This window comes from Vidua chalybeata, chromosome 7 (assembly GCF_026979565.1).
Source record: "Vidua chalybeata isolate OUT-0048 chromosome 7, bVidCha1 merged haplotype, whole genome shotgun sequence".
NCBI lineage: Eukaryota > Metazoa > Chordata > Aves > Passeriformes > Viduidae > Vidua > Vidua chalybeata.
Genome location: NC_071536.1, coordinates 27,356,488 through 27,378,679, shown reverse-complemented (window position 1 = coordinate 27,378,679; position 22,192 = coordinate 27,356,488). Strand labels below are relative to the sequence as shown.

The following is a 22,192-nucleotide window of genomic DNA, read 5'->3' as shown; positions in this document are numbered from 1 at the left end:
GACACCATGGATGATCCCTGACCCATAGCTGGTGTAGCTCTGTGGGAAGGCTCAATGAATATGACCAGTAAAGAGAGAAGGGCCCCTTTCCCCATTTTCTGATCCAGTCTTCTGCACTGAGCCTTCTGTCACAGGGCCATGCACAAGGGAGACTGAAAGTGCAGCCTCAGCAGCTGAGAAGGGAGCAATATGACATAATCTATGAGAGGCTTCTTTCAGCTGAACTCCTCGGGGAGCAGCGACCTGCTTTGGCAGTGTTTACACACCGTATCTCTGATTTGCACCTTTAGTAGCTCCCAGGGTGAGCTCTGGCTGTACAGCAGCTAGTGATAAAAAATGAGGACAAGTGCACAGAAACCCAAATTTATCGCTGGGGTTTCCTCCCAACCATTACTCACATGGACGAGCTGCTCCTGAGTGTCATATTCCTTTGTGCACCCTTCCCAGTGGCAGTTAGTCTCATAAATAACCTCAGGCTCCTGTTTACATTCATCCTTATCAAGATCTTCTTTCAGGTCTGTCAGATGCTCCTGCAACACATAACGGTGCATTGTATAAGGTGAACTTCTTTCATCTGAATTCCTCCATCACTCATAGATTACAGGGCAAGTATCAACTGATCACAAAACTGTGCTTGTTGTGGCTACGTAACATCCATGATTACTGTGAAATAAGGAGCTACAAGGTTTGGCAGAAGGGGATGAGAGTTGACGACAAAACATGAAGCACCCCAAAGCCACTGTGCCTGGATTCAGCTGGGTTGTGGGCAGTCCCAGGAAAAACTGAAAAAAGGAAAGAGCTGGCTTCTGACCTTTGGTTGTGCTCTTTGCTGGAGCAAAACAGCTGATCTTGGTGGAGTGGAGAAACATGAACATAAAGAAATCACAGGGCAGTCAGAGGCCACAGCCCACTCACCTGACATGGGCTGGGCAGGGGGTTCCTGTTTTCTGCATCTCTCAGTAGATGAGAAAATGATACCTAACCCAAAGATTTATGCCTGCAGGATGCTCCACAGGGATGAAGTGATGAGTTCTCAAAACATTTCTCTGAGAGGGGAGTTTGGAAAGCTTGAGCAAAACCCAGTGAAGAGTAGGTTGCAGAACAGAGCTCCTGGGACTCTGGACTCATAAATGAGTTATTTTTATGCTGGGTACACTGTGAGGTCTCTCCGTAACTTCTCTGTCTAGCCAGCTCCTCAGTGCTAAATGAAGCACAGAAGATTTTTGTTACGGCTGCTAGGATTAAAGCATGGGCAACTACACAATAGTGTAACATACAACATAATTAGTACAAATCTGAGTAAGGACAACTGTCCTGCATGCATCAGATACCTGCACTACAGACAAGGCCATCAGCACCCAGTACTGGCTTGGGAATCTAGCAAGACAAAACCCTGCAGGTTTTGACCCCCTTCATTCCCTTTCCTCCCAGATACTACTGCTGCCTAGCACAAAGCATCCTGCCTCCTGGACACTTCAGACAGAAGAGATTTGTTTTAATTAGCTCTTATTTAAAAAAAAAAAGATATTGCAAGGTGGCTCTTGGGACTGGAAAGTGTAGTAATTTACAGAAAGACTTCTGGAGACTCAAACTATACCAGAGCCCAGAGCAATAGTCTGAGAAAGTTCACACAGGAGCTTCTTTTTCCTGCAATTCTTATTTGGTTGAGCTTTAAACACTAAGTCTTTTTTTTTCTTTATGTTTGTCTCTGTGCAAAGTGCAGTTCCTGGACAACTGATATTTTCTACTAAAAATCTTATTTTGCAAAAAAATTTATACTTTCTGTTGGAAAAATGGAACTGTAATAATTTAATTTGTTGAAAAGGATTGACTTATTTAATTTCTAGCTAGTTCAGTGCTAGTCTGAATCTATACTGGAGCTCTCTTGTGGCACTGCAGAAGTTCAGTAACTCAGGTCCCTCATGCCTGGTACTTCACTGTGTCCCACAAATCTTGTCTGATTGTATTTTTACAGCACAAACCATCATGGGAGATACTATCTTGCCAAGGACTGCAAACACCCAAATCACAACTCGCATTAGGTGCTTCAAATGCAGCATTTCCAAAACAAAACATACATGTTTTTGGGGATAGATGAACTTCATAGTCAGCAAAAAGTGGATCAGTCAATTACTGACTGACTGTAACACAACTTTTCAGCACAGTCTCCTGCAGAAAAGGAATTTCTAAATTTAATTAATTCTTTTTGCTTAGAACCAAAGGAGACACCCACTATATTCAGTTTTTTAATTTGTTCTCTTTGCCAAGAACAGGCTGTCTTTTACAGGGTACCTTCTAATAATTTCCCAGTCAATATTGAAATACTGCAAGACGTGGAACCTACATTTCTCTTGGGGAATTACTTCACATACCGCCTCATTAAGAACTATTAGATGATCAGTGTGCATTTTCCTACTCCTAATTTCACCTTGCTATTCTAATAAAATCTCATTGCACTACTTTAAACCACTCCCCCGCTCCATTCAGTGCCAATTTCAGTGTTTTTAAGACCCAGTGGATAAAACCTCTGGAGCAGGGCTGCAGGGGTGAGCCAGACTGATGCTATCCAAGCACTCCCAAGCTGGGCGCACACGGCTTCACATGGAGCAGCGCACGGAGGATGGTGGCCCTTGAGCAAGCAGCTGTCTGTCCCGCAGCTCCTCCACTAACACATGCTCTGAGAAAGCAACTGATGGCTTTCAAATATTTTTTCATTTGCTGCAAGAAATAAACACATTGCCCTATTAGCCCAGGCGGTGGCCAGATTGGTTTTTCAGGGCATGTGATTTTGCAGCAGTGTGTAGATGCACTCCTAAACTCAAAGCTCCAGAGAGGTGCCTCTTTGCCCTAATCGTGCTGACTACAGCATGTTTATCTTTCCCTGATATGCTATCTTCATCAATTTTACCAGCCCCCTGATGACTGCACACGTTGCTGTCCCCATGCATCATGCTGAGACCTGCTCCTGAACCAGGGCAGATGGAAAAATTTGTCATCAACTCTTCCATTCGCTTGACAATAACACGGCTTAATATTTCATGAAAATGAAGTGCCCAGAGCACTCCTGATAGTTTACAGTTGTGATAAAGGATGGTCAGATGGATACTGTCAGCCATTAAGCAGTTTGCAATCACAGGGCTCTAGAAAGAAAGCAAAGGCCTCTGGGCCCTTCTTGGTGTCAAATGTTGTGTCACCAGTGTAAAGGATGTTTCTAGGAGCAATTCCTTGTTGAATCAAGAAGTCATCCTTTTTTTGCAAGCTTTCTACCTACATGCAAGTTTCCCTCATAATCTATGTTTGTTCTAAGACTAATGCTGCTTGCTTTGCAGCACAGAAAACTCAGACATCATTTTTACATTATTACACTTGATATATTTGCTCACTCCATTTTTTTTCCCTATCCAAGCACAGCAACAGCAAGCTGAGTCCCAAATACCCATGGAATGCTTCACTCAGTCACAGCAGCTCTGCCCCGTCCCTTCCTGGGCTTTGTGCTCCAAGAGAGCACAAATCTGACTGCCTGGCAGATTTTGCTGCCTTATTCCCAGGTACAATTGATGCCAAGAGGATCATTCCCAAAGATGAGACCCAGCAGCTTGCTGCCTCAACCCACAACATGGCTTGCAGCAGGGAGGTTACCTGTGTGTTTGGGGACACTGGGGGCAAGCCCTCAACTTCAGTCTTGACTTTGCTGCGTTTGTTAATTACTGGATTGACGGTGCTGCTCACGGCCGACTCACTGCTCTGCTTGCTCTAGGAAAGAAAACCAGGCAAGAAATGGCACTGGAGTTTGGGATGACAGACAGACAGTGGTCCACTTCCCCATTAAAAACTAACTTTAAAATCAGTCAAGGTTGAGCTTCAGGAGTGGCAGTGGACAGCAGGACTGGCCTGGGGTTCATATGAAAACCAGCTCATGTGGGTTTGTGCGAAGCAGAGGGATGGGAGAGAGGGAAGAAGAATCAAGGGCAGCCCCAGCTTCGGCAGGCTCGCTGGCGAGCTTGGCCTCTCCACTGCTGCTCTGTTTCAGAACAATCCAGTCCATGGCATAGCCATCAAAGCCTTATACAACCCCCACCCAAGCCAGTTTTCTTTCTCAATGTGATGAAATGATCTGTCGAGAAAATGAATTCCTGGGGGAAGCAGGGGGCTCTGGTTATATGCGAGGGCTCCGGCATGCTGTGTCCATGAAAGACTATGTGTGTAATTTGCTAAGCTCTTAAAAAATAAGAACAAGTTCAGGAGAAAAAACATCCCATTGTATGTGCAGAAAATTGGAACATTAATATTTTAAATACTCTTGCTAATTGCTCAAGATTGGTCCTGCAAATTTTTAAACAGAGGCAGAACTCTTTCCAGCCACATTATTTTGGTAGCCAGTTTGTAAGGAGAAAACAAAACCAATCAATCAAATAACCTGCAATAACAAATAGAGTTTGTAGCACAGCAGCCATGAGAAACCCTAAAACAATAAACCAGTCTTAAAAGTTCAGTATGATACTACTAAAACAACGATTTGAAATGGGTGTGACATATGGTAAAATAAGTCTCTGGGGAGAAAAGCAACTGCAGTTTAGACTCGGAAGGAATGTATGTGGAAAAGAAAAATTATTAAGAATGTGCCAGGCATATTCACTAACCCAGTCCATGTGGAGGGCTTGTGCACACATATATGTGCTTGTGTGTTCACAGGTATTAGTAAGGATGCATTTAAGGTGTGGGATCTCATTCCCAGTTTTCAAAATTTGGCCCCTGGTTTTGCAAAATTTAGCAGTAAAAATCAACAGCAGGGACACATTGAGAGAGAATCTACTGAAAAAGAAGGAACAGCAAGTAAAATGTAAAGAGGTCCTACGTAGAATGCACTTACACATTAAAGATTAAGATCATCATCATGGTTCACATGAGTACAAAAAAGGAAGGAGGGATTGGTGAAGGTCCCAACAAGAAGCTTGGTTCACAGGTGCTTATTTTGCAAAACACTACTGCACCTGATTTTCCTCAACTTCATAGGACATATTGTGTTCAAGGAGATTTCCTGCCTGGGATGATCTTGCATATTGCGTTCAATACTTGGATGGACTAAGGCCTTTGGTTTCAGCAAGGGTAGGTGCAAGGAAGGGAGATGGGTGCAAAATTTGTCTGTGACTAATTCAGAAACACTTGCCAGGAAAAGGAAAAAGCAACATGAAGGGACAGAGTGAGTAAAAAAGAAAATTGTTAAAACTCCCACAACCACCATGAAGGGAAGCCCACATCTCACGGAGAACATGCCTCCATTTCCATGTGTACCATGCAGGCTGGCTGTCCCTACCTGGCTGGAGTCGGAGATGCAGTTGCTGTTGCTGCTGCTCTGTGCTGGTGATGGGTTCACAGAGATGACTGCCATATGCTGCCGTGTGGGGAAGGTTGGGGATGGCTGGATCAGGGGAGGAGTGTGTCCAAAGGCTGAGCTCAGGCCTCTTTGCTGTGTCAGGATCTGCTGGTACGTCACGGGGTTAAGTGGGTGGGGGAAGCCGAATGCTGGACTGCAGCAACAGGAAAAGAAATGATAAGGAGTTATTTTAAACAATATTTATCATATTAGCCAGTCACTGATTGAAGTTTGGCTTCATGGAGACTCCAGGAACCAGGCTGCAATGCCCAGATAGACACCTTCAATGCCAGGATAAGCGTGACTGCCTGCTTTACTGCAAAGTCATGATTTGACTCGCACGTGCCTCAGCAAACTTGTGAATCATTTTGACCCAAGCATTAGACTGATCATGATTTCTTTGCTTCCTATGTAAAAAAAAAAAACAACAACAAAAGCCCTTGAGAGTTCATAAGAGGATGGGACTTGGGCAAATGTGGCTTTGCAGCCCCTAAGGCTCCTGGGTTTCCCCAGGCAGACCTCTTTTGCAAACTTGCAGCTTTGGGGTTATGCTAACTTGGATATGAAAAACAAGCATCACCTGGCTCACCTGGCACAGATTACAGCAAGGATGAATAAGTATCCACTTAACATACTCCAAAACCATGCAATTTACTCTGACTTCAGGTGAGGGGAGTGCTGGCTCAGGGGACTGCTGAAGCATGTCACCGTTCCTATGTAGGTCACTGGTTCACCTCCAATCTAGGTCAGCAGTGACCAGAACACCACTCGCCCCTGGCTGCTTGGGCAATAACTTGGGCAACAGGTCCAAGACAGGATGCAGCACTGGGGAGCAGCAAAAACAAAGCTCTGCTTTTGGAAAAGGGGTTAACTCCCATGGGCAGGTCCACTGAGCAGAGAGAGAGAAGCACAGAAGATGCTCTGTGGTAACTCTAGATGTGTGATGCATGAACCATAGACAGCCCAAAAGTTGATTATTTGCTACCTTCAAGAAGTGGCTGCCTTGAACCTGTCTTTACCCTCATGGTATTTTCTCTAACACCACTAAAACTGCCCAAGGTGTGAGTGCTCAGAGAATACAGCCATAATTAGAAACACATTTAATAACCAATTTTGCTTTTGGAGAGTGTATTTCATTCGTGCCTCTAAGATGCTGTTAAAATAACAACAAAAAAGTATTTTCATAAGAAATTTCTGGCAGTTATGTTGCTATATATGTTACCCATTTTACAAATCCTGACATTTAGGATTTATTTTTAGAACACTGAGAAGGGGTTCAAATTCTTTATTATTAGTTGATTATTCCCTTGGAGGCTGAAAGTTGACCATTAGGTCAGTCCCTGGACTCTACTGATTGGTTAAAAATACCAGATATTACTCTTAATATCTGAGTGTAAGTTGAGATGCTACAGGTATATGCAGCTAATGACCACAGGTAAAAAGATGAGAAAAAATATGATAACCAGATAAGAAGTTGCAATTTGTTTATGTCAGTCTTATGTTTGATTTTACAGTCAATTTCTAAATTATGCTGCTGGATAAAGTAACTTGCATAATTAATGCTACACTTATTAACAAAAACATCTCTGTTTTCCCCCACAAGTTTTAAGCATGCATAATCTTTGTAACCCTTTGCTTTGCAACATCGGTGTTAATTAGATCTAACATTTTCAACAGTTAAGTAACAAAAAGAATAATAACATTGTGAAACTTGGGTGAAGCAATCACAGTAGGGATTGACAACAGTCAGCTGCCTAATGTAAGTGCTTTTTAATTAAGATTTGAACAAAACTTTACTCAAGGGTTTAGATTTGGTTTAAATAGGCTTTTAGAATTAGGCTCTTCTATCCACCCAGGCAACATTTTTTCTAAGAATGTGGGCCAGTAATTTGGAGAATACTTTGGGGCAATCTCTTAAATCAGAGTGTTTCTTAACCAGTCAAACTGCTCACAATGAGCATTTTTTGAGATAAATTTATTATCTGTTTCTGCTTGCAGCGAGGCATGATCATACTGTAATTACTGGAAAAGTGGTAGCCAACAACCCAAATCCAGCCAAGGAAATCCCACCCCAAATGTCACAAAATACACTTCCACATGCAAAACCAGATGAGGGCTTTGATTTACTATGCTACACAACCCTGATGCACAAAAGCAGAGGCTGCAAGGAAGGGAAGCTCTCCCTTGCTGGAGGATCATCCCTTCTTTTGTGCGGTGGCTCGTCAGCTGAATGGAGCTGATCCCAGAGCTTTACCTGATCGTCCCGGCAGATAAATGGCCGTAGGAGCCACTCGCTGCTGAACTGCTTCTGGAGTTGTTGATATATGCCACAAGAGAGTTTGGGGAGGTCCTGATCATTGTCTGGAGATCAATGCTGGCATCAGAGAGCGGGGAGATAGACAGGGCTCGTTTTCGGCTTAATCTTGGAGTCACCCGCGGGCTCGAAAACCGGGACACTGCAGGAGAGAGAGGCTTTGTCAAACAAGACCAAAGGGCTGCTTCCTTCCTGCAGGCAAGCTGGAAGTGCTGAGAACTGATGCACTCATGACTGCTGCAGGATGTTTAGGACCCAGGAGCAGCGCAGGGACCAACTGCCCTTTGATGGAAGGTTTCCTCTCTTCTGGGTGCTGAATCACAGGGGTCAGGCAGCGCCATGAACGCCCGCTTGCTTTGCTGTCCTCAGAACCCTGTCCATCACCCCCTTTCATAGGCACTAAATTTACTTAAAAGGGAGAAGGCCTACAAGGTTTCCATGAGTGCAGCCATGCCCGTTGACTCGGTGTCAGGAGCAGCAGGCCAGGGGAGCTGCACATCCAAGCCGGGCGACCATTGCAAATGGTGAGTGCGTGCCTGTGTGCGGGAGGAACGGAAACCAAACGAGCATGAGCACAATGCTGACCATCCAATTAATGAAGGAGGCGAGGCTCCAGAAACCCGGAAAGTAAATTAAGAGTTTTAAGAAAACCAATTTGGCAGCTCAGGCACAAAGTTCAAGCTCTCCCACTCTGAGGGGACCTGCCAGTGCCTGGACCCTATTAGCAATTGTCAATCATTCAGGCATGAAGTAATTTCCAACCCTGCCAGGCCCATGTATGGATCTGCACTACATGACGGGTTACTACTGTAAAAGCTTGGCATCCCTCAGTGTTTTGGCACCACTAACTGGAACGACTGACTTCACCCAAAGGAAACTCTGCCCAGGCCTGACGCACCTGCAGATCTCTGAGGTGGCATGGATGGAAGTTGCAGATGGGCCATATCACAGCTTTCCTCAGTACCAGGGTACCACGTCCAAACCCTGCCTGCCTGAAATGACTCAATGACTCATCCCTCCAAAGCAAGCAATGTTTGGACTGTGTCTTTAGAAGGAAAAAAAAAAAAAAAATCTGAGGGTAAAATGTAACACTTGGCAATGGGTCCTGGCTGGTAATCCCTGCCATCCACCCAGGGGTGCAGGAGGGCTGAGCTGCTCCAGCTCCTTCCCTTGATGAGCACAATAACATATCACCACCTGACTTTTCCAGTGGTGGTCTCCCCAGAAAGCATCCTATGGGTTTATCCTATTAAATGCTGTGAGTAAAACACTGAACTGCCCAGACAGGCAGTATGAGCCATTTTCCTCTAGCTGGTTGAAGGCACTGATTTTGGCTGCATATCACCAAGTACAAGCCTGGCACTTTGTAAGAGCATGAACTTTCCATCCTGATGACAGTGCTGGTATGTGAGAGGGTGAGGTAAGATGTATCCTGCTTGTGTGATTAAACAATTCCTTGATTTGTATTGGCTCACAGCAGTCTGTGTCAGCATTTCCCTGAGACCAGTGGCTGGGCTGCAGTGTCCCAGCCTCCACATGACTCGCCCGTGCACCAAAGTGGCTCTGCCATTACCATGCCTGGGTGCTATGTAATCAATGGGGTTTAGTATCACCATCCTCTTAGTCCCCATAATGACCCTCACTGCACAAGATAAATGACTTGCCCAATGTGCCACTGGAAATCCAAGGCTAAGTTGATACTTGAACCAAGCACTCTTGTGACTTTTGTTCTACACCTAAGCAGCTTCAAGAGTGGCTAGATGCAATGCCTTTACTGAAAAACTGACAATAGGAAATTTCTCTTAAAAATCAGATTGTTTACATTCAACATATATTCAACACATTCTTATAATATTTTGTACAACTACATTGTGCAGCCTCAGGGGGCAGAGAGATGCTAGAAAACATGACTGAAAGATCAGGCAGCAAAGAGAAAGGGCAGCAGTCTATAAAAAACACCATGCGAGTGTTAAAGCTGTCCCACGATTTGGAGGGACTAGGCTCAAACTTCCCAAATGCTTGCAGCTGGAAGACTCTAGCCCTATGTGACACTTCCCTGGAAGCTAGAAAAGATGCAGCCACTTTGTGGAGGTACTGTGGATAAAACCAAATTGTGCAAATGAACTCCCCTCAGCAAAGGCTGGCCCAAAAGGCTGAAATGGAGACTTCCCAAACTTCACATGTGGTTCCTGAAATCTGAGCCCTGCCAGAACCCTAGACCAAACAACATGAAGGTTGCTTGGGCCTAGATCATAATGGTCCTCTGGCCATAAGGAGTCTTGATTCAATACATGCACCACAACCTGGAAAGATCTGGGTAGTCTTCCCAGTCCTCTTCAGCCACACCTCCTCGAGCAAGTTGCTGCTTCTTTTTGTGTCCCTATTTCCCAGAGTCATCTATTTAGATGAGCTCCTTTAGACAGGGCTTGTATTTTATTCTGCACATACTGCACCAAGTGCGATGGGGCCCCATCTCAGATGAGTTGTCAGGGTTTCTGTCCTACAGACAATATGCGTATTTCCAGATACAGATATTGTTTCCTGCATTTGCATTCCCACAGTCTCCTCCTTCTCTAACAGAAGGAAGCAGGCCAGATTTGACAGTCATATTTATCTCTGTTACTCCCACATCTCAAGGGAGATCTGTTTATTAATGTGCCACTTCCCTTGATAAATTACTAAATAGAAAGAAAAGCCTTGTACTCATTTCTCGCTCTTCCTTCACATGATTTATGCTCACAGTGCTGGATCAGCCATTGGTTCACATTAATTTGCAGAGGGAAGAAGACCTGATGTCCAACAGAAACCTGGGTTTTAGAAGTGCAGACGACGTGGGCACTCCTCCCTGCTGCACACAGGTATATAATTTTTTCCCCATGTAAAACTCTGTGGAAAGCTGTCAGATTATCAAGCTCTCCTGGGAATTCTCCAGCCCAAAACCAGTAATATGCATTGTGTTAGTGTCCACTCTAATTTAGATCCTGCAAGTACTGTTGGCTATCTGAAATGTTTGATAGCAGATCCAATAGGTTGGGCTCATGCTTTACACGAAAGCCTCTTAGGTCTTGCAGGCTTTCACAGAAAGCTGTGACCTAAAATCGTGCTATGGATGAACAATTCCTCTCTTCTTAATGGCAGTCTGCCCAAGGTGCCTGAGAAGAGAATCGTCTGCGAAACAGAAAAGGAGTTTAGGCATGAGAAGAAATGCTCACTAGTGCATTTAGGAAGAGAGAATCTTTAAAAAATTATTATTCAAAAGCAGATTAACAACACTGGCATTTTTCTAAATAATAAAGTTTGTCTGATTTGAATCCCCTGATCTGAGGACATGGAGCACTAACGTTAAATGGTACCAGGCAGCAGAGTGGTCAGCATTTGTGTAGCTGTACATAGCAAGGTATTCAACACAGGCTGAGTGACAGCCACTGGGGCACTTAAGTGAAGTCCTCTGCTGCCTGAGGTCCAGTGCTGTTCCAAAAGAAAAACCACACACAACCGTTCAGCAGAAACTGTGCCCGGAGAAGTAACTGAAGGTGGGATCCACTTTTCAGACACACAAATGGAAAGCTTTGGGAACATTTATCACTGAGACTCCTCTCTCCTCTCCCCTTTCAAAAATGCCAACTTCTCAAAATGAACAGGATTAGTTTAAAGAACTTTTTGATGTTTGGAAAATATGTCAGGCGAAGTTCCCCACACAGGTTAGAGCTGGGAGGAAAGTCCAGATTTCTTTGCTAAAAGGAGAGAGTATCCTTGGCACTTTCTTGTGGTGCCCATGAGTTATCACATCCACCAGTTGCTCAGAAACGTCCCAACTTTAGATTAATTCACAACAGGCCAGTGATAACTAAATGGTCAGCTCTTACATGTGGCAGCTTGTGGACCAACTCTGGTGCCTGATCCCAGTGCCCAAGGGCAGGATCAGATCCCAGCATGTCTGGGAGGTGGGAGCAGAGCTTCCTGCTCTGACCACTTCTGTGGCCATGGGCTATCAGAGGGATTCTACAAGAGATGTTTTCTTCTGGAGTGAGAATTCAGACCTTATGTCACACTAGGAACAGTGGCAGCAAAGCCCTCCTGAAAGAAACGCTAAACACTCAGTGGGAGCTCCTTCAAGGCTCCTTCAGGGTAAGGAAATCTCAGGCAACCCTTTATAGACAAACATGTTGCTGTGATCACAACAGCACAGGATCATCAGGGGTATGTGCTCCCTAACAGACGAGCCTGTAAGGCACATGGGCTGCAGATGGCTCACACCCTGCCTGCCCCCCTCCTGCCTCACTGAAACCTAGCCAGAGCCACTGCTTCCCCTCCATCCCCTGGCCAAGCCCCAGGATAAATACTGTGTTATCAAAATGGTCCCTCTTCCTCACCATTCACCAAGAAAACTCTATCCAAAGTGTACAGAAATATCACCCCCACTCCCATCATCAAATTAAAACCAAGGGCCCCATAAAAACACAGGATGGTCCCATAACTGATAAGTGGCAATGAACTACAAACACTCTTTGTGTAACCCGTTCCTTGTTCCCCTCTCTCCTTCTGCAGAGGCAACACACCTCTTTTTCAGACTGTAGCAGATGCTGGACATTTGTTCTGGCACCAGACACTGCCCTGGGACCCTTCTTTCTTCTCTCCACAGGCCGATCAACTTTGCAGTTCAAGGAATACTAATGCTTCCCTCAAATCCTAGCTGAAAGACAAGGCTGCATTCTTCTACTCCCAATCCACAAGGTAACTGTTTAGTCGACCCAACTTGCATATGTAAATTGAATTCTTTAGAAACCAGAGTGCAGCAGGATTCCAGACACAGCAGTTATGGGGTGCTCTGGGACTTTTTCTTTCTTCTGCACATATTTTTCTGGGGAGGAAAACAGCACTGCTGGCTAGAAATGGGTGGGAAATTGTTTCCCATTCTCTGAACCTTTTCTGAGATTTCAGCAAGTTTCCATTCTATGCTGGGACAAAGAAAGCAACAAAAAAAAAATAGGTCTTTGAGAGTTTTTAAGGAAGCGACTACAGGGCGCGCCATCTGCCCAGAGAAGCCAACAGCTGGCTTGGTTGGGAAGTCATCTGTGATCCAGAACATCCAGCCTGCAAACCCAGGGCTGCTGTCCCTCCAGCCCCAGGGGAAGCACTTCCTTCCTAGGTCCCCATGAGGCTTGGCTCTCTGCTTTTGTCCTGATGGAGCAGTTGCTCCACATGAACCTGCTGGAGAGAATCCTGAGCTCACCTCTCCCAGCCACGTGCCTGCCAACTGCAGTCACCACCCAGCTGCACTGCCAGCCCCGCTCCTTACCCTGCTGGCTATTAAATCATTTCCTTCGAGGAGAAAGGCTCCAACAATACTGACTGAAAGAGGCTGGTGAAGCTGAATCACTGTTTGATTTGGGGAGATAAAGTCCCGCTTTGTGATTTGCCCACATCCCAGGCAACTGTGCCAGATGCTGGCCATGCTGTGCTGAACAAAGCCTTTTCCCTCTTAAACTGCTGATTGTGAATCAAGACATTTGTGACACCATTTGTGGCACCAGACAGCAAAATACAGGGTAGAGATCCCCCCTCTAGCTCCAGAACTGGACAAAATGCAATGACAGCACTGCAGGGTCATCCCTGCTATTGGCAACTGTTGCACATACACATCTATACAGCTTTCCTGACATGAGGGACTACCTTGGACCTAACTTATGCTCAAGATGGTTTTTTTTCCATTCCCTTACTCAGCATGCACAACCCAATCACACTCTCAAAGCTGTGCAAAGTGATGGACTTAAAGAAGATCTCTAATTTCTACCCTGGCATTATTCCAAAGATCTGGATCTTGTTCCTAAAGTTGCCACTACTCCGCTCACTGATCTTTTCCTTTGTGGTCTCCAGTGATGAAATGGCTTTGCTTTGTACAGCACTTTGAGATCTGCTGGTGTACAGGGCTAGAAGAGTAGCAGCATCAAGTCAGTGTGGATGGACTCCTCTTGAGAGAAAAAGGCTCCTCCTGAAGGGCTGAGGGTAATCACAGGAAGCCCTGTGCCTAGGGGAAAAAGCAGCTGGAAGTATTAAACATGAAACTGGTAGCCATCTCCAGGGTCACTGTGTTCCCCTCCAGTCTTTTCTGCCTCAGGGATGCTCTTGCACAACCACTCCGTCACCTGGAATAATCCACCGTGTAGCACTACTTCTAAAAAAGAAATGCAACAGATTGTTTTGGTCTGGTGAATAGAGCCTGTAGATAGTCTCAAACGTACCCCATCAGCAATGTTGTGACATTGGAAAGTGATTAATTTTTGATTTGAAAGTATAGGTTTTCCAGAAAACAGGATTAAGCCTGGATTCAAACTACACTCTTGGATTTTGAGTCCCTGTTTGGATGACGAAATGGAACAGGAGAAGCAACTGAATGGTTGTTTAGTCTCCACTGGGACTGGCCTGAACACCACAGCAATTTGGTACATAAAACTTAAATCTGGTCTACTTTACTGCTTTAACTTCTTCTAGCTGTACACTGAAAACCCAGCAGAGATGCAGCTCTGGGCAGCTCAGCTCAGTCACCATGTGAACACTCAGCAGACCTGGTACAGGGTTGGCACCAACAAGCTCCAGCTGCCATTTATATCCTATTATTTTTCCCGACCTTAGACATGTGATGGAGTGGAATACACTGACAAAAAAAAACATGAAAGCACTGAGAAATTCTATGAGAAATGCAATTACACAAACCAGAAAGGCGCAGGTAGGTGTCTGTGGAAGAACCACCATAGCCAGTGTCCACAGCTCCCATGGACCAACCAGCAGATGTTTGGAAGTGACATGCCACTGAATAGGCCAGATTTAATATATGCTTATCTCCTGCTTTTTTTTTTGCAGGTGCCAGTGTTATCACAGATGAATGATGGTGCTGCATGTGGTTTAACAAGAGATACCTGCATTTTCAGCAAACTAATTCTTGTAAAGTTTCTATGTTCCCAGGCTCCCTGGGAAGAAAAGGGCTCTCTGAACGACAGATGCAGTGAAGTGGTGACTCACTGGAGGTTTATGCATGCTACTGATATTCTTGTCTCAGAAAAACACCATAAGAGGATGCTTTATTAAATTATCTGTTCAACTATTTACTTAGGCCCTGCTGATTTAAATTTTTGAAATAACTTTCTAAAAAGAGAAGGAGACACTGTCTCCTCATCGAGCATTTCAGAGCCATCCATTTTACTCTCTGCTTTAATAATGTATAAGTCTCTCTTTTCTCTAGGTGATGGATAAACCCAGGCATATAGACTGGTACTGGACTGGTGCTCCTTTACACATTCTTGAAAAGTAGTGTCTCATGCCACATTCTCATAATGTTTGAAAGTTTCCATCTCATGCAGAACACGTGAAGACCCAGAAAAGGCTTTCCAGTTAATAACCAACAAAGCTTTTCCAAAAGATTGTAATAAATTCTTGGTGAGCTCTGGCTCTGCAGTGAATCAAGGTTATGAGCTTGGCTGCATGAAACGGACCCTTTGATACCATGATTCACTGTGGAGCTGTTTTCAGGAGAAGGCAAACAGTATGAGTCTTCTGCCAAGGGGAGCATCTCAGTACCTCAGATAAAGATTGATCTTCAGCAAACCAGAGGATGAGCATTTTGGTGTGCTGGGAGCCAGCCTGTACCACCATGAAAACAGTTGTGTTTGCTTCCCTCACTGGTTGTTTATCTGGCACTTCAGTGAGGCACTGCTGGTCAGAGATGGACTAATAAGGAGGCAAGGAGGAAGGAGTCTTGTTCATGAGCCTGAGGAGAACTTGGCAGGGCTCGTTTGCACCCATCTGCTATAACCACAGGCATTAACCCTTGCGAGAGAATACAGAGCAGTCTTACTGACCACCTGCTTTGTAGCAGAGAAGCCTGGGATATATTTTGGGTGTTAGAAGGCAGATGGTACCAAGGAGCTTGTGCTCTCCCTCTCAGACTGGGATCCAGGTTCCAAATTAATCTAGGAACTGCCAGCACAAAATGACTGTTCAGGTAAAACTTCCACAGCACCACAGATGAGAAACTGTTTTTCCTTTAGAAGTATCTGTAAACTCCCATCACTGAAAAGCCAGAACAGCTTTTATCATTCTAAACCAGTCACTTTATGAAGCAGCAAGACCATAAAGTCTTTCATCTTAAAAGCTCAACAACAGAAACTTTGAAGCGGTAATGAAATGATGCAGATCTCCACTCCAAAAATTGTAATGGTCCACAGGCAAATCCAAAGACATCCCAAGAAACAGACACCGAATCTGAAAGTTGAACTGAGATTTCTTCTTCTTGCAGCAGAAATAATCCCCGAACTGCCCTCTGTAATATCTGTACAACCTCAGTTCTTGCAAGATGCAGCATGAAGTGAAAGACATTTCTAACAGCTCTAAAAATCATATGGACCTCATATATGCTTCCAGATAGACTCTTCCCAGGGCAGCAGTCAGGCCACAGGGTTGACTCAGCACTGCAGTGCCTAACGTGATTCTATTTCTTCTTCATGTAGCCAGGAGAGAGAGCTTTCTGGGTTTATAACACACAATGCTATCACAAATACCACATTCCTGGTTTTTTTTTAATTTCCTTGCTCAAAGTACTATTTTATTCTTTCCACTGTGTCTGCCCATTCAGGTATTTTCTCTCCTTGTGGACCTGAGAGGTCCCAACCAAGATGAGATGTCCACTGTGCCTAGCCCAGCTTTGCATGCACATGGCCCAACTTCACCCCAGACACCAAGCAGGCAAAACACAGGGTGGGATGGGGAGCTAGAGATGTAGCTTGTCCCCAGGCACACTCTGGTCACCCATGGTCAATCCAGCAGGACAGCAGCAATGGCCAGCTTGCTGGACCAGCCCATTTCCTACCCATGCTGCAGCCATGCCATCCTCCCTAAGACAGCAAGATATATCTATTTTAGGTTATGTGTATTTTATATATATCTATGGAAGGAGGTGACCTTTTAAATCAAAAATTATAGTGCAGCACCCAAAAGTTCCAGCAGGGCAGAGTGACCACATTCAGCAACCTCCACCCGGAGGGCAGTCCCATCCATCTATCCCAAAATTTCAGCCATGCCAGAAAGAACTCAAGCTGCTACTCACCATCAACAGGGCTGAGGTAATCGTGGAGGTGGGCTGTGCTGGCTGCTCCCCCGCCCTGCATGAGGAGGTCCCCATAGGGGTTTGGGTGGCCGGCCATCAGCGTCATTTGGTGGTAGTAGTCAGCAGGGTTGGCTCCCGGTGGTGGCGGTGGCAGCCCAAAGAGGCCTCGTTCCTTCAGGTGCTCATGAGCCACTGTTGGAGCCGCAGGCGAGGAGAGAAACATGGGGAGAAGGTTCCCACTGCAGTGTTAGACCTTGGAGCTGACGTTGGCAGCCCCGGCTCCCCCCGCGCCCCCCGCCAGCCCCAGCCGCACGGCTCCGCGTAGGCCGCGCGTGACGTGCGCTTGGGCGTGCTTCTGTGGACAAAGGAGACCAGGCTGGGGCCTCTGCATTCCTCCATTTCCGCAAATTTATAAACAATCTCTCGTTCCCCCTTCTAATAATCCTCCCGTTCGGATGCAGCCAGCACCCCTGGGAGGGGGGGAGAGGGCCCAGGCTGCCGACAGCAGTAACCCTGTCAGCATTAACATCCCTGCCTATTAGGAAGGAAAGACAAATGCAGCCCAGTTCCCGATAGCAGCGTGAGGAAATTAAAGCCAAGGTCTAATGCATAGAACTAGGTTTAGTGTCTGGCAGCATAAAACCATTTTGGCTGCCAAAGCCAATTACACTCACTTTCTCCCAGCTGTAATTTTTCAAACCTGCCTCCCCACCCGCTTGCCCCATTAACTTATTTACCACCACCTTAAACAAGGGGAAAAATAAAAAAAAAGAAAAGGAGGAAAAGAAAAGCAACCCAAAATGCAATGCCTTTTTTCCATAGCAAACAATGCAACTGGTTTTGGAAGGAGAGGACAGGGCAGAACACACACACACACACAAGCCATCAGACTCTCTCTGGCGGGTGCCTGAGAGTTCCAATGACGTTTTAAAGGGAGGGAAGAAGAAGACATATGCTTGTCCCCATCACTATAGTGATGTTGTTTTAGCTATACAAGACAGTTTTATGCTGCCAGACACTAATCCAGGGGCCTTGTTTCTCTCTGGTGCACTTTGCTTTGCAGTGTTGAAGGGCCGCTGGCCCCTGCAGCAGCTTGGGAGCCGAGGTGGGGGTTTGCTGGGCATGCAGAGACCAGGTCCCCAGCTATTCCCTGGGCACTGAGCCAGCCACCTGCAACTGTGTAATGAAGCTCTCCTGATGAAGTAAGGCATGACTTACACCTTGCCAAGTGAAAGCAGTGATGTGCATTTTCCCCTTTCTCTATTGGATGTCTTTGTCCCCAGCTCCCCAACCTGAGGTCTGATAGGGCTCAGAGAGCATGATCACCTCTGACAGCACCCAGCACCAACTCCCCACATATCCCCTCCTTCCCTGAAGATTGCTGCAGAGTAGCTCAGGAGTAAGGAGGAAGAAAGTATGGCCCCTCGACTTCACTCAGCAGCCACGCTGACCCCAGACACAAAGCCAACAGGGGATAACCCAGCTGGTGTTGTCTCCTCTGTAACATCAGTCTCAACCAGGCCAGGCAGCCAGAACAACTGTGACCCTCTCTGGGGAAAGCTAGGTCCCAGTAGAGACATAAGAACAGGGAAGCTCCTAAGAGAGAAAGAGAGCGCTGCAGAGAAGAACGTACTTTAAGCAAAGTATTTATAATATGATCCAGCAGTAATCGCTATTCTCACGCTCTGCTTTCTCAGTGCGATGATGCAAAACAAATGTGTAGTTAAATGGGAAAAAAAAAGACACAACAAAAGGAAAAGAGACAGCTCTCCCACTTCAGAGAGCAGCTGAGGAGTCTTTGCAGTTGTAAATCCCCGGGTTTTAGGGAATTTCAGTCCTGGTGAGCTACAAAATCGCTGCAGTACCAGTAGCGCAGTGCCTTACCGTCGGCAGGACTGAGGCCCCTGGCAGCAGAGATGACGGAGAGCGTGGGGCTGCTGTGCACAGAGCGGAGGTAGTGCTCCATGTGGGGTGCCACGTAGGGGTGAGGGGGACTGAAGGGCGACTCGCCAGGCCCGGCAGGGTGCGGAGACAGGCGGATGAGGGAGATGTCGGAGATGACAGGGCTGCCGCTCAGAGGAGGAGGTCTGGGAAGGAAAACAGAGACACGCTGTCACTCATACCCACCCAGAGCACGCACAACTGCTTGCCACCCTTCTCTGTCCTGCCCCACCACCTGTGCCCACAAGAGAGGAGTTCAGACACACAGCGGGACAATCTTGTCTTCTTGGCATACGCAGAGTCTGAAGCTCCCAAGCTTCCTGTGGACATGCACCAGTATTGCACTAAATATGTATTTGTGCAAGGTGGCTCACCCCAACTGGGCTGCTGTGGAAAGGGGCATGAGCTGCTTTAGGCAGTGCCTGCATACAGAGGAGGCATGGAACATACCCTGTGCTAGAGAAGATCCCACCCCATCTCCTTGCACAGGGAGGTTGCCCACACAACGATATTTGCGGCAAACCTGGGGTTTGCAAGCTCTTCACTGCCCCTGGATATCCAGATGTCTAGTACTGCCATGTGCAGAAAGCCCTAGACAGGGCAGTCTGTGCAAGGATGGAAATATTGCAAGAAGAACTTATGTGATCTTGAGCTGCGCTTTGCTCAGCCCAGCATGCATGGCTTGGCCCGTGCTGGCGCAGCAGCCCCACCTCCTGCGTCCATCATGGCCAGCACAAACCTCCTTGACAGGTTGGTGGTACGGTTCAGAGGGCAAAAGTTCATGAGAGGTTTTACTGCATGCTTTCTGGGGGCCGCCTCTCTTAAATCCCTCAGATCTTCCCCAGGCCAAGCGCTACCTGAGAATAAAGTCAGTAAATACTGAGGGATTCAGCAGGTAACAAAAAACCATCACATGCGTGTTTCAGTGCTTAAGCAGTTTTTTGAAGGGTAAACAAGGATGGAAGAAGAAGTCTGCAGACTTCTCCCAGACACATGCCTTACTGTACCCTCCAGCCTCTTAGACAAACCACAGAGGGTGCAAAGGAGAAAAAGTTACTCACCCTGACCTGAGAAGCAGAAAATCTGAGCTAGACACCAAAGGAGGCAGAGCTGTCATTAGGCAAAACAAAAGAGCAAAATCTGCTTTGTATTAGCTCTCTCTGTACTCACAGACTGCTGGAAGCAGAGCTGGCGTTGACACACAGGTCACAGCAGGGACAGCATTTGTCCCTGACTGGGTGCTCTGGCAAAGCTGAGGGAGATGGATGTGCACCCCATGGGGTTGCACCCTGAGCACAGAAGACAACAGGGATTTGGAGGTCAGGGATCTGGGACGTGGGCTGATCTAAGGGAGGGTATTACAAAGGCCCTTCACTAAGACTATTCAAATATGCCATTAGTGAGTGCATGGAAGATCTGTCTCTCCATGCACAGACAACCACAAACACGAAGGTCTGAGCAGTTTCGACACGCCACCAGCACCTCAGGATCTCAGTCCCACCCTGCCTTATCAACAGTTCAGGTGCATTTTAATTTATTTGTAATACTTGCATATCAACAAAACCACACAGAAATGTAATATAAGCTTTGCAGACTTATTCAGCAATTTAACGAGCATGTTTGTCTTTGTTTGATCTTCTGTGTGTTTCTCTGTCTTTCTGATAAATTAGTAAACCTTGTGGCTTTTTGAACACTTTCTGCTGATGGGTAGTAAATTAAATGCCTTCTGAAATATTTATAATTCAAAGTACTTTCCTGTAGCAATGCACTCTGTGGCTCAGTGGTGTGAAATACCAGGCAGTGAAAACCTGTCACACATAAAGGCTTTGTGGAGATGCACAGCCACCAAAACAGGTGGCTCGTGAGACCCAGGCTGGGGTTTTGCCAGAGAAACACCTACCAGCATCAACCCTGTTTTCTTTCATGACACTGAAAGACGAACTGATGATGGCATGGCTATTTCGGACCTCATAACCTCCCCACCTGTGTTGCCTTGGCCTTCCATTACCAAAATTATGGGGTGACCAAAGTCACTCCCTGGTGCCTCTCGCCATGACGTCAGCCGTGGCGGCGGCGAGCTCAGGAAGCTGCAGCTGAGGCCGCTGGGGCTGGTTTCTGTCGAGGCTGCTAATAAAGGCATCCGAGCACGGAGCCGACCAATTTATTTCTACCGGGGAGGAGGGAGAAGTGAATCAAAGTCTCTGTTCCAGATTTAGTTTCAATTCATTTCTAATAATCTCCACCGCCTCATCTGGAAAAAATGAAACAGGATTAAAAAAAATGATGTCATTAAGAAAACATCTGACTAATTTTTCTTCTGACGAAGACTTAATATAAGTGAGGGGCGATGTAAATTAAAAGCAGCCCCAATCTTCCCTGGGCCACAGAGCCTGCCTTAATACATAAGCCATGAAAGAGGTTTTCTTACATATACAATAAGTTCCCTCTTTCATCAGTACTCACAGCTTCTCCCAAAAGGGTTGTGAACTTCTTTGATGCAGTCCTGGAACTATGTATTACCAGGTTTACGAGCCTTTGGAGCCTCTGCTGATCAAACTGTGAGGCCGACATCTAAAATGCGTATAACAATATGAAGGGTTTGCTGTTCATTTTCTCTGTGCTAAATTAGGCAGAAATGCTGGAGTCCCTCAGAATAGGAAAACTCCACCCTGAACAAAGAGGTAACACTGGGAAAAAGATCAAGAATTTCCCCAAAATGCATGCAGCTGGAAACACAGCTGGTGTTTGAACATTAGGTTGGCCCTGTGCACAAAGACTGGGCTAGAGAGTAGGCAGCTCCTTATGGCTCTGCTTAAAGCCTGTCCTTGCTCACTGGTACATCTGCAGACTAGGACAGCCATACTCCCATCAAAGTCTGGCTTCTGTGAGCTCTCCCAGGCAGGGATCACCTCTCACTGTTGTACACCTACAATTCTAGCAAAACAACATCCCACAGTGCAGCATGTCACAAAATAACGTGGCTTCCAGGAGCTGGCTACCAGGAGCAACTCACTCAGCCAGGGGATCACCCTCTGCTCCTAACTCCCCAAAGTTAGGAGTTTGATTTTTTTTCCTCACTTTTTCCCCAACTGATTATTTCTTATCTCATCCCACACTGAGCCCATCACATTGCCACTGCAACTACACAGTGAGAGGCAGCTGTATCCTCACCGGTCTGCTCCTTGCAGAGAAGAACCATCACATACTGCTCTTTGGAGGCACTGAATGAGAGATGAAGCAGTGCTGGAGGAAGGCAGCTCTGTCCCCATGTCCAGCTGACATCTAGGGCATGCAGGGCTCTCCATGCCCATGTCCCAGACCCTGCAGCGGGACAGCCTTCAGCTTGGTGTGGTGAACCAGCCCGTGCAATGAAACCATGGTGCCAGAGCTGCGTTCTTCAGCCTGTCCATAGAGCTCTCTGTCCAGACCTCTGCTAACTGTCACTCCCTGTTTCTTTCCTGGA

At 46.2% G+C, this 22,192-nt stretch overlaps 1 protein-coding gene across 1 annotated transcript in view; it reads right to left on the bottom strand.

The window, feature by feature from the left end:
• The window catches only part of GLI2 (GLI family zinc finger 2), a 188,587-nt gene that overhangs the window by 21,563 nt on the left and 144,832 nt on the right, over positions 1 to 22,192 (bottom strand). The window contains exons 4-9 of the mRNA XM_053948022.1: positions 18,673 to 18,875; positions 16,789 to 16,980; positions 7,629 to 7,830; positions 5,315 to 5,528; positions 3,640 to 3,753; positions 399 to 530 (exon numbers count right to left, since the gene is read on the bottom strand). Coding sequence (XP_053803997.1) covers positions 399 to 530; positions 3,640 to 3,753; positions 5,315 to 5,528; positions 7,629 to 7,830; positions 16,789 to 16,980; positions 18,673 to 18,875 — 1,057 coding nt within the window. The remainder of the gene's footprint in view (positions 1 to 398; positions 531 to 3,639; positions 3,754 to 5,314; positions 5,529 to 7,628; positions 7,831 to 16,788; positions 16,981 to 18,672; positions 18,876 to 22,192) is intronic.